The 12,197-nt window shown below is 40.2% G+C and overlaps 1 protein-coding gene across 2 annotated transcripts in view; it reads right to left on the reverse strand.

The window, feature by feature from the left end:
• Positions 1 to 422: 422 nt before the first annotated feature.
• The window catches only part of ITPK1 (inositol-tetrakisphosphate 1-kinase), a 139,318-nt gene continuing 127,543 nt past the window's right edge, over positions 423 to 12,197 (reverse strand). The window contains exons 9-12 of one of the 2 annotated variants that reach the window (XM_059850195.1): positions 12,038 to 12,105; positions 11,852 to 11,920; positions 10,693 to 10,855; positions 423 to 6,949 (exon numbers count right to left, since the gene is read on the reverse strand). In XM_059850195.1, the coding sequence (XP_059706178.1) occupies positions 6,627 to 6,949; positions 10,693 to 10,855; positions 11,852 to 11,920; positions 12,038 to 12,105 (623 nt within the window). In that variant the 3' untranslated portion in view covers positions 423 to 6,626. The remainder of the gene's footprint in view (positions 6,950 to 10,692; positions 10,856 to 11,851; positions 11,921 to 12,037; positions 12,106 to 12,197) is intronic. The other variant, XM_059850196.1, reaches the window with a different exon arrangement.

The following is a 12,197-nucleotide window of genomic DNA, read 5'->3' on the forward strand; positions in this document are numbered from 1 at the left end:
CCACACCCAAACAAACCAAAAATCCCCACCAAACAAAAAAACCAACCCCAAACCCAAGAAACCAAACAACCCCCACAGAAATGCAGCCACGTCCAAAGGAGTTAAACAAGTTTTTTCACTAAGGATGGCAGGAGCAGACAGAAATTGTCCATACCTGATGCAAAATCAACAAGAGGGAAAATATTGTTATTTGACGGAGGTCCTATAAATACTGTCTTAATTGGATATTCAAGTAATCACAAATATTTGGGACTCAAGGGCTTTCTTCAGATGGAAAGATGGTGTTCAAGGCCTAAATGGGGCTGCAAAACAACTGCACTCACAAAGGATGTGAATATTGAATTCCCATGAAAACATGCCTGCCCCGATGAGATGCTTACCTCGCTGCCCTATCCACTCAAAAAGAGGAAGCAAACTAAAACTTGTTATAAGGCATTTATTTTCATTATGTGTTGGAAAGGGACAATCCTCTCTTCAAAACAATTACAGAGATAATGCCACAATACCTACTGCATATTGTTTTACTGTTGAAACCAAAACAATTGTCCAAAACAGATGCTTGGCAAACAAAAAGAAAATTAATATATTACCATAGAAATGAATGCTGTTAGATGAAAGCACCATCTCCATTGTCTGATCTGATCAGTCATGCAATTGAAGATGCCAAATAGCAAGTATTTTGGGTTTTACAGTAAGCCATGATTTTTTAAGGGCTGATATAATTCTATACAAATTTAAGTACAAAATGGGAATTATATTTCAGAAGTGATAGTGAACCAGGCTGAAGCGAATCACAAGACACACTTGTTAACACTGTACAGCTGGATTTGAACACAGATACCAATGAACTTGCGAAACTGAGCACACACACAATGGTCCCCGAGATTCAGCCGTGCTTGGGGGGAAGCAGTGCTGGTGACTGAAGGACAATATCCAACACTACTCACACCCAGAGGGCCAATTCTCTCACAACTGTTGGGATCCCAAGGAATTGTTGTTACTCCATTTTAAGAACGACAGTGTTTTTAGTATGTGGTCGTCACAAGGGTATACACAAGCTGTATCAAATACTGAATCAGAAATAAATAATAAAAGATACATCTAACACATCTTTTATTTTTTAATATTTTTTTACAGCACTGACTTTACAAGAGGATAAACAACTCATTTTTAGGGGCTGCTAACATCTGAAACAAAGGAGTCACTATTTTATACTCAACATATTCTCAACACTTAATAACTTTATATATGTATATATGACTTTTCACACAAAAAAAAAAGAAGTTAAAATAATTTATATCTAAAACTACTGTGTAAAGAATGAAGGAGGAAATGAAATGTGAATTTCTTTAAAAATGCTGGAAGAGGAAGACCTGATTTTCATGAACTCCATTTGCTGTATCAGCTATTTCTGGAGTTTCAAGAGATTTCCTGGCCATCAAAAAAAAACTTCCCAACACATTGGGAGCCCTCTGCAAACTTGTGACATGTTGGGTAAGGTCACCTGCGGATGAGTTTGTGTGGGCCACAGGCATCTGCAATCATCAGCCCCAGTGGATTCAGGGTAAGAATGAAGGAGAGGAAGAAAACATCACCCCAGATTTCTATTAAAAACCACAAATTCTGGACAACTGGTATCATGATGTCCACTGGCCAGGATTTTACTCCCAAGCCCTACTCTCCTTGCCCTCCTTCTGCATCACAGATAAAGGATGTTTTTCTGTCAGTGGATTTTGTTATTTCCACAGGAAAGCTGCCCCAAGAGCAGGGTGGACCAGACCCCAAGAGCCACCTGCACACACAAGAGCAAAACCAATTTCCTTTGCTTGCTACAATTGCTACTGTGCTTGTGTTGCTGAGGAATTACTCCAACATCTCCATTTATGTCTAGATCCTCCCAAACTTCAACCATCTCAAGTAACTTTTGTGGCCATGTAATTGTGACAGAATCCATGAAACCCATCCAATCAAAAGCTGATGGCCTGGATCCACACAGGGTGAACAGTGAAAGGAAAGGTAGTAAAGATGTGGAAAGTACTTTTCTGGAGGTTACATTCCTCTGAAATAGATATTAAAGCAATATTACAAATAATATCAGCAATGTGATCTGCAATGGCATGTCCATATTTCTATGAAAGCGAGAGGAGATTATATTAAAGGAAATATTTTAATCTACACAAAGCATTTTCACATATTCCTAATTACAAAACACACACCATAAAGTAATTTTATACTGAATACAGAAATCAATACATCTCTTACTAAAAAGGAGAGAGGGGGAAAAAAATTAGCAGGGTAATGCAAGTGAACTCCCGCAAGTGTGTGACTGGGGAGACTGCTACAAACTCAGACTCTGTTCACTAAAAAAAACAAAATCCAAGATTTTCTGCACAGCTGTGGAAGGCTACAAGCTAGTGTGGAAAAGCCTGAATCACTTGTCATCGCTGCCATGCAAAGACTTGAGGAAATCAGTGTTAGTCTAAGAACTGAGAAGTCTGGATTTTTTTAATTGGATGAAAACAACAGGAGCATTTTTCCTGTTTTGCTTTTTTTTGCCTGGTAACACCACTGGCCCCATTTATTCTGTTGCCTTTCGACTGTGTTCTGCCTCTATTATCTAACCACTACTCCACCTGGTTGTTCCCTGGCTAGATCTGCCCACAGTTCACCTAGAAAACCTGAGGCTTTATCTTGAACAATTGTCATTATCTCCTGCTGCCTCTGGGTTGGGTTCTTAGCTGGGTAATCATCTACAACGAGAACAAATTCAACTGGTAGATTTCTGTATATGCAACCTGCTGCAGACACATTCCCACACTGGAGGGAGATATGGGTGATCTTTAAACAGCTTTAACATTACAACAGTCTGAATAGTAATAATGGATTTATCCTACCCTACCAACCAGCCCAGTTGATCAGCTCCTCAGCACGAAGGTTCTACAGCCAGACACTTCAACCAAAGGCAAAGCATCACTGGCCTAGTGGTTCTGCATTACACAAACCACAAGAGCTAGCACTGATACTGATGGTTTGGTTGCATTTCTGCCGTTGGCTTTCACATAATGATCAGGATGTTCTGGCACAGGCTACAAAGTCAGGCACAACGTGGCCAAGTCAGGTAGACGGGGAAGAGGGTGACTTTACATCACAGGCAGCAGTAATACCACTCAAGTACTCCTCAACATGGAAAGATCTTGACCTACTGAAGCTAATTACGTAATTACAGTGGAAACCAGAGTCTCATCTCCACATGCTGACACAAAATCTGGAGAAATTCCAGTCAAGCTAATGGTATTCTTGTGGATTTCAAACAGTGAAGGAGAACAGTAATAAATCCCTAAAAAGCTAACTGGTGACCATGTAATTTTAATACAATTGCTCTCATCAGCATGGCAGTAAAAGCTATGCCTCTGAAAACACAGGAGAACCTTTTTCTAACCCACAATAAAAAGAATTCAAACAGACATGGAAAATCTCCTCAGATTGTCTGCAATTTTAAGAGCAAGGGCATTCTGGTACGATCTAATGTTACTACACTCCTACTTTTACAAAGAAAGACAAGACTACAGAATATTAACAAACTTACTGTGAAGCTCATCTTAAATCAAAACTATCCTGAACTTACCAAATGAGGCAGCAATTCAGAAAAGCACTTTAGCACAAGCTTAGTAACATACTCATGCTCAAATGTTTTGCAAGAACGTAATTGTATGTCTGGATACTCGGTAATTTACAGTTTTGGCTTTTACAAATTGGTCTCCCAATTTGCCCCTGTGATTTAGCAACATTCTAGTACACGAGCCATTACCTTAATTTCTGCAAGGAAATATAGTAGTACAGCAAATGCATGGTAATTTATGTCAAAACTCTATTGTAATGCCACATCACAACAGGTACCTGCATAACTGCACCTGGTAAATTAAAGTGATACCGATACATTCGATAAATAAAAAATAAATTACAGACTATGGGAAAAAATGTCACTGATCACACCAATGACCTAAACTTGTTTTCTAGTTACTGCCAGGGTCTGGAGTAATATTTAAATATAGTATTTCTGCAAGCATTCAGAGAATTACAAAATAAACTTCTAACAATCATTTGTAAACAAGTTTAAAATGCACAATTATATTTCAGTAGTTTATTTTGGAGAAAAAAAGCAGTGCAAAATAGGCCAACCAAAATTCAGAAGGCAGCCAGGAAAATAAAATTCTTATTTGATGTTCTAACTAGGAAACAGCATACAGACATTTCTATTGGATCCAACACTCATATTCATGTAAACATACTTGGTTTGAAAGGTCTTGAGTTAGTAACCCAGTTCTAACATCATTGCTCCATTCCCACCACCCGATAAAGAAACAAAACCCAAAAAAAACCAAAAAAAGCCCAAGCCATTGTAATAAAGGGAGCAATAGGCAAGTCTACAAACACTCCACCAGCTGGTTACAAGAAAGTACCATACAAAAATACGCACTGGCAGGTTCCTTCCTGAGGGCATCTTTTGTTACACATGTAACATAAAAACACTTTTTATTTTAAACAAACAAAAACAAACCCCAAACTGCAGATGTCAATTTCACTTTAGTCATGGCTTTACGAAAGGTTTGGTCTACCACAAATACTTTTATAAACCCTTACCTATGTACATCTGACTCACTCACACCACAGCCATTCTAGACCTGCAAGCTGCAGACAACATGGGATCCAGCAGCCTCAAAGCATACAAGGGTTGTGAAGCATGCCCAGCTCAGAACTGATCTGCAACACCTGAGGAAGTTGGCTGTGCTTATGAGAACTCTGCGATGTGACTGATACCATACCCATAAGGTTCTTCCAGTCCCTATAGAAATATTTTAAAGTTAGTAATCCCTCTAGAGGTGGAATCATTTTCTGTTGTGTAAATCATCCTGAAAAATTCAATCCTGACTACAGAAAATTCCCAAGAATGGCATTTTGGAAGAAGACCAGTCTTTCCTATGGAAAAAGCATTGTTAACGTAAAAGAACTGCTACATAACACTCTTCTAAACTTTTTCCCCTCTAGGACTGGTACCATCAGACAGGGTGGTGACATCTTTTACACAGTTTAATCCTCTCTCCATGATCTACCTGGGCTTCAAGTTCTAGACCCTTTCCTTCTGAGCAGCCATCTAACATATGATATTAACCAAACTGGTATTAAATGCTGCAGTGACAGATGCTTTATGAACACGTGCTATAGAAAAGACAGAAATTCCTATATTTGCAAGCTAGCAGCTTAACTAAGGAAATTTTCTTAACACCACTCATTTAAAATGTATTTTAGGGCTAATAAGGGGAAGAGAAGGCCACTTCTACCAAAATAGTGTTTCTGTTCTTAGCACTTGGATATTTCCAATATAGTGTTCAGAACTAGCAAAAGTTGCAGGAATTCTTAACAGCAGAAGATGCTGCCATACTAGAAGATATCTCAAGAGATATAAATTGGTTTTGCTATAGTTTACAATTAGTATACAGCACTGTTGAAAATTACCATATGGCCTCACCTGGCAGCTTGCAACAAAGTAACGGGATCTCCAAGCTAGAGCTGTCCTGTATTTCTACCTTATATAAAGGTACACAATTTTGTTTATATTTTAGAAAAAAAAAGTACAACAGCATGGATCTGTGGAAGGCAGCAACTGCGTTACCTCTCAGGATACACAGATCAGGTGTGCTGCTCCAAGGAAAAAGCACAGCTCTGCCAGCCTATTCCCAGAGCTGTCCCAGAGTCCTCACAAGTGCAATGGAGGGAGAATTAAACTCCCTGCGAAGAGACAAGCTACTTCCATTAACTCTTCTAAGATTTCAGCACTAGCAGATAATTGAAAGCATGTTATTTAATCTACTAAATTTCTCAACCTAAATAGTGGCACCCTCTCTGGGTGAAAGGTGTTGCTGTTTGCAAACGCGGTTAGAAGCCAATCTGAGTGAAGCAATGAGGCCTGGGGGGGAGAACTGCAAAGCTGGAACAGGGGTGGTCACCTCGGTTCTGTGCCCTGAATAAGCAGGCTGCTCTGTCCTACTCAAAGTACAGTGGCTTCACAGCAAGCTACCTGCCAACATAATGACTGGCCAACATTTCAAAAGGTTTGGTTTAGTGATACTGAAGTTGTTTTAGCTTTTTTATGCAATGGCCTACCTGGAAAAAAGAGGAACAGGGAGTTTTTTAAGCAAAAATCTCTAGCACTGTTTCATTCAGACACTGCATTTCAACATTATTATCTTCTTGATACCATGAGGTCTGATTTTAAAATGCTGGTCACCAGTGATTACAAAGAATAATAGAAATGAAAGAGCAACCCTCCCACAATGAAAGGACTAGTGTTAAAACACGTGTGTGTGTGTGTAAACTCACTACAGATTTGCAACTGGAATCTGACGAAATGGATTTGGATCACTTTCTCGCTCTTCCCCTTTCAGTCTGTTTCATCAGCAAATTAGGTTAAATCAAATTGAAAGTTTTTTTATTTTGCTTTTTTGTGTTGTGTTTTATGTTGGGTTTTTTTCCCATTTTTTTGTCAATTGTATTGTTAAAGCCTGATCTGGTTGTGGGACCACAATCTGTATCCCTGGGGCTTTTTCTCAGTCCATGGCATTGGCAAGTTATTGAGAAGAAGCTTTTGTTGCCAATGTAGCGACGCAGTGCTGCTGGAAGCTGGGGGACACTGCTGAGTTGCAGCCTAGTCTCTGGTGTTGCAGTTTTACTGAGCTGTTGCTCTCGTTCTCCACAATCCAGGAGGAGTCTTTTCCCATGACGCTGAGACAGCCTGTGCTAGCACAGCATATCCGCTCGTCCATGATCCCACCGCTCTGCTCTGCCAGGAGCTTGCTGTGGTTTAGCTGGGTCACCTCAGGTACCTGACCCTGCAGGACAGCAGCTATGTGGTTCAGCAGATCTGTGAAAAATTCAGAAACACCCTCATAGCCTGAAAAGAGAAAAATGAAGGAGAGAAAAAAAGGCAATTAAGTAATTTCCTTAGGTTCTTTGAAAGGCTTCTTTTAACAGTTTGTTTCTTGGAGTGTCCTTGCCCTCTATTGATCATAAAAAGGTTATTAAAAAAGGTTTTCTCCATGACATCATTTCAAGTGACAGCAGAAGGAGATTAGCATAAAGAAGAATAGGGACTCTTGCAATAAAAGTATTTTTCCAATGAGAAAAACAATTGCCTTTCAGATTTGCTGCTTCTTTTTCCTCCCACGTATATATACGTATATATAATTTCAGGTATATTCTATCATTTGTTGCTGAGTCCAGGTTTTTCCCTAAGTTACAAACTCTCTGGTATAACGTTGATCTTTTCCCTACCATTTCCAGGTTTACATTGGCAAGTAGCTCTAGTGCAGAGCTTTGTTGAGGGTCTGGACCCTCTCCAGAATTTGCCCAGCAATACTCTCAGTTAGGGAAACCTCAGAGGACAGCAGGGATGGCTTTATACACTACAGAAAAGGCAGCTTCCCACTGAGCAAGAAGTGATGCTCGTCTAACCTAACCTAACTTGACACTTAAAATGTGTTTGCTGCTACGTCTGACAAAACACCGGAGGGACAGGAAACGTACGTCAATGATGAGGTATTTGATAGAAACATCAATCATTTATTTCAGTACTGAAACCACCTTTCTGCATGTTCTGTAAAGTGATTCCAGACAATTTACAATGCAGTTTAATAACAAGTTTCCTGGTTAAAACAGTTGCTCAAATACCAGTAGACATGACATTTTTGGTGACACAAATGGTGGCAGGTGCACAAAGCTTCTGGGTCTATTCTAAACACTGTGCTACAGGCACAGTTTTATCATTGAATTTCATTTTAAAATTGAACTAGGCATGCAACATATGGGTACAATGTCCTGGAATGGATCTTAACTGCTACTGCATTACCTAAAATTGTTGTCAGTTTGCCTTAATATTTAGAAGTGAAATATGACATTCAGTGTTGTTTAATGAGATAGGCTGGTTATTTTAAAATGTCTATAAAAGTATTTTGGAAGTGACCTGGTATTAATACAGGAGACTGAAGCAAAAGACCAAAACTGAAGTTTGAAAGACCTATGTGGATAGCACACATTCACAGAGCAGTACATGAGCAGAACCAGAGACCACGAAGTAAATGCATACTTTAAAACACTTTTAGTGTTTGGGCAGAAGAGTTCCTCAGATCCATAATTAATTCAATTTTAATTTCCATTCTCCTGTAAAGACCAACTTCCTTAGGCAATAAAAAAACTCAACTTCCTGGAAAACATGAAGTAAAACTATAATTTCACCTATAAAAATGTGTGGATTTTATGGTGTATTTATAAGTCATAGGTCAACCAATTAACTCTTATTTAGGCTTCTTCATTCCTTTGGATTTTATTGCACTTGGTTCCAATTCTCCTAGATACTTAACAGGTCACACAAAACATCAGCAATGTGAGACAACAGCTCCCAGTTCTCATTTCTCAGAGGCCCTTGAAGGGATTCACCAAATAAATCTCTCATTTCAAAACACCAAGTTTCCCAGTGCCCCACAGGGTAATCCACTGGTTGGCAGGGGTCAACTAGGACTCCTAGGGCTGGCTATGGGAGTCAGAACAGGATCTCCACCCCTTGGACAGAAGTGCTTGTTACGCTTTCTTGCTTATGTAAAACCATGGGATTAGCCTTCAAATCTACTCAGAGTACTTCAAACACCCCAGGAATAAGCCATCTCCATAGTAACAGCTTTAATATTCAGCAAGGAGATCCATAGTACCCCAGAGTGCTCTGTGTCTGCTCATTGAAAACAAACTAGCCTTGTAGGAGGGCACCTGGAAAACTCACAAAGAAGTTGCTTTACATATTTAATAGGAATAAGATGGCCACTTATTCTGTCCTGAAATCAGCAGATGTTAGTGAAAGGAAGCTGTATGTAACAGGCAGGCTCTGTCTGTGCCAACCCTCTGCACACTGGGTGGAAACGCCCAAGGAATTCTGCCCGATCGCTCAGAAGAAACTTCACAAACTTGTAAAAAGGAAATACAAGGAAGGGAGGAAGAGAATTAGCTGTCTCAACTCGTGGTTCGCAGGATACCTGGAAAGGCTGCAAACTGTGGGTATTGCCTCACTTAGTTCACCTAGAGCTCCTGTAGGCTTCTCAAACTAGTCAGCTGTGGGACACCACTGTGCTGCAATGATAACAAAATCAAGAAGTGCAGATTAAATTACACCTTCAGAAACTACTGGCAGTGAATTTGGGATTCGTGTTACACAGGGAATCAGTGGGAGGATATAACTTTTGCATGCCTAAAACATAACTTGCATGAATCGTGCTCCAGCAGGTGCTATCCTAGCACTGCCCACTTGAAACAATTTTGGAAATGCCTGTCTGCAAGATGCCTGAATTTTGCTATACTGAGAACAGTCTCCAGAGTCCTCTGGCTGAGCATGGATAGGAAAGCTCTCCACCCAGCAATGCATCTGAAAATAAGCACCCACCTCTGCAAACTTTGGTGGAGGCAAGAAGTATCTATGAGCATTTTTAAGCTAGCATTACAGAAGAGTGGCAGAAGAGTGTTTTCATAGGTCTGCAAATTGCCTAACACCATGTGGTACAACCATGCTGGGAAGTGACCTGAGAATAGCAGAGCTGAGTTTTAAGAGGAAGCCAGTCACTGTGGACATAGCCAAGGCACTACTGGGCAGTAGGAATGAGGACCTGATCTGAAAAACTGAAGAGATTGGGAGCTCAGGACAAGACCTATAGATGTAAAGACACGACAGCCATACTGAAAACTTAAAGTCTTCAATGATGGGTTAAAGAAACTACACAACAGCCTGTGTAAGTCTCATGAAACAAACCCCCCCATTGAAGTAATGAGAGGAGATTCTCAGAGAGAAGAACACCCTGCAAAACAGTAGGGTTATTTTCCTGGCTTAGACTACTGAATTTAGCATGAGTGACAGACCATTACTGCCTCACCCTTATTCACACTTACAGCTCCTTTTAACAATTCTGGTGATCAAGGATCAGTTCTGATGTTTAGTTGTTTCCAAGACATATGTTGTACTAAAAAAAGTGGAGGACAAATTTACCCATTTCTACATGCTCTAATCCATCTATTTACTCCAGAATGCATCTATGAAAACCTGCAAGGACACTAACTCTCTACAGCAACTTCTGTGCACCTATAATTTTGTAAATTTCAGATTCCTGGTATTGCTTTTGTGCATAAATGTCTTTTTGTGGGAAATCAATTTGTACAGGAAGAAATTTTCTAGGGAACAGTTTGTTGCTTCCACCCCCTCATTTTTTTAATGGCCCAGAGTCTCAAAAAAAAAGGTAATCTTTAAAGGCTTTCCTAAAATAGAATTTAGTATTCTTTTCATTTCAGAATGAGGGCTAGGCCCAAAAAGGGTAGATCCCAGCACACAGTCCCACACTGCAGTTCTTGAGTTTCCATTTGCACAGAAGGGCACAACAGCTATGTCCCAATTGGCCACTGAAATTTGACCATATCTCCTAAGAGCTGATACTTCAGATGCAAATTCCATACCTAAATAAGGGTTCTTCCCTTCCCAGACTGACCTGTAGTTGATCTCAGAACCATCTGGTGGCTGCCGTCCCACCCCCAGCCTGGGAAGCAACGATATGAGATGACAGCAGTAAAACTTGCTCCACAAAGCAGGAGTGGAAAGGACTTTCTTACCTGGGAATGCATTTATATCAATTACTGCATGCTGCCCAGTCTGGTTGTTAATGATGATATCAATTCCAAAGAGGGAAACTCCCAGAGCTTGCCGCAGCGCTTTAGAGATTTCCCGGATGACGTCGTCGTTTGGCCGCTCAAACACTCCTTCGATTTTATCCAGCTATAATGGAAAAAGACACATTACTGAGGGACTTAAACAGCCTTTTTAGTGGAAAGATTGATTTTCAGAAGTTTCCAGGTGCATATCCACCAAATCTAATTGCAGAGAACCAGTGGCATGAAACCAAGAAAGATACCAAAGAGAAACTACTTTCATAATTCAAAATCCTTCCTAAATTGGAAATTCATCTGCTTTAAAGCATCTAGTTCTTCCTCTTTATACTGGTGCAGCTATAGAAGCAAAGCAGTGTAGAGATGAACGGAGATTCAGACTCATTATTTTAAGTACTAGACCTACACCTTAAAAAACATATACAGGTGGCATATTTAACCCTGTGCTGCAAAAGTTCTGGCTATCATTATTATTTCAGTGTAGATGAAGGTCTGTGTTAAAGGGCTGACAAGACAGACTCCTGCTGTTAGCCATAACCATAAAAGGACTTATGACTAGCACAACTACAGTTTTAATATTTAGCATGCCTACCAGTGTTGCACACAAAACTCAAAATCAAATACGAAATTAGTCCCCAGCAGAACTTGTGAAACAGAAAAGAATCCCAAGACTCAAGCGATTGAAAGGACCCAGTGCTGTAAAGTGACTTTTTCAGTAGCTGAGTGCCCAAGAACTTGTTAACATTCATAGGTCCAAATCTTATTACAAGGACTGGTAATGCTAGCATGAAACTGTGCAGTGTGCTGGCACTGCTGGTCTCAAAGGACATCCAGAAATGGTCCCATGGTCATAACTCAGGCATGCTCACATGGCAGACAAGTACTGGCCCTCTGTGGCCTTGTGCCAACACAATTTCTATGCTTTAATTTTCACTGCTTGTCTTTCCTCACAGAACTGAGTCCTAGAAGAATGATTTATGCTTATTAATCTCTCTGGACAGTAAAAAGCCAGGTGTTTGCATTCAGAACCTCCTTCTTCCCCTTGCCTAGATTAGCCCTGGGTAGTTTGGGAAGCAGCACATCCCTGCTACAAGTTCTTCCTCACCGGAGCTCGGTAAGGAAAACCAGAGGGGGACCCAGTCATGCTGGTTCGTGGTACCAAACAGACCTCAGCCTGCAACACAGAAGCAGACAGCTTGTGAAAGAGAGTCACTAGCTACTAACACTTCCATAAGAAAGGATTAGATAGGTTTCCAGCTGCACTAGAGGGAAAAAAGCCAAGTCTACTTACCGCTGTTAAGACAGATGAGGACTCCGGTTTGGAAACATTGTGGCTATTGAAAAATATTGATTCTCTGTCTGCAATTAAAAACAGGTTGTAAATAACTTTATACACGATTTTAATTTCCAAAGGAATAGTTCAAAGAACAGTAGGTGGCAGTGCAGCCCCA

The sequence above is a fragment of the Haemorhous mexicanus genome, chromosome 6 (genome assembly GCF_027477595.1).
Source record: "Haemorhous mexicanus isolate bHaeMex1 chromosome 6, bHaeMex1.pri, whole genome shotgun sequence".
Lineage (NCBI taxonomy): Eukaryota > Metazoa > Chordata > Aves > Passeriformes > Fringillidae > Haemorhous > Haemorhous mexicanus.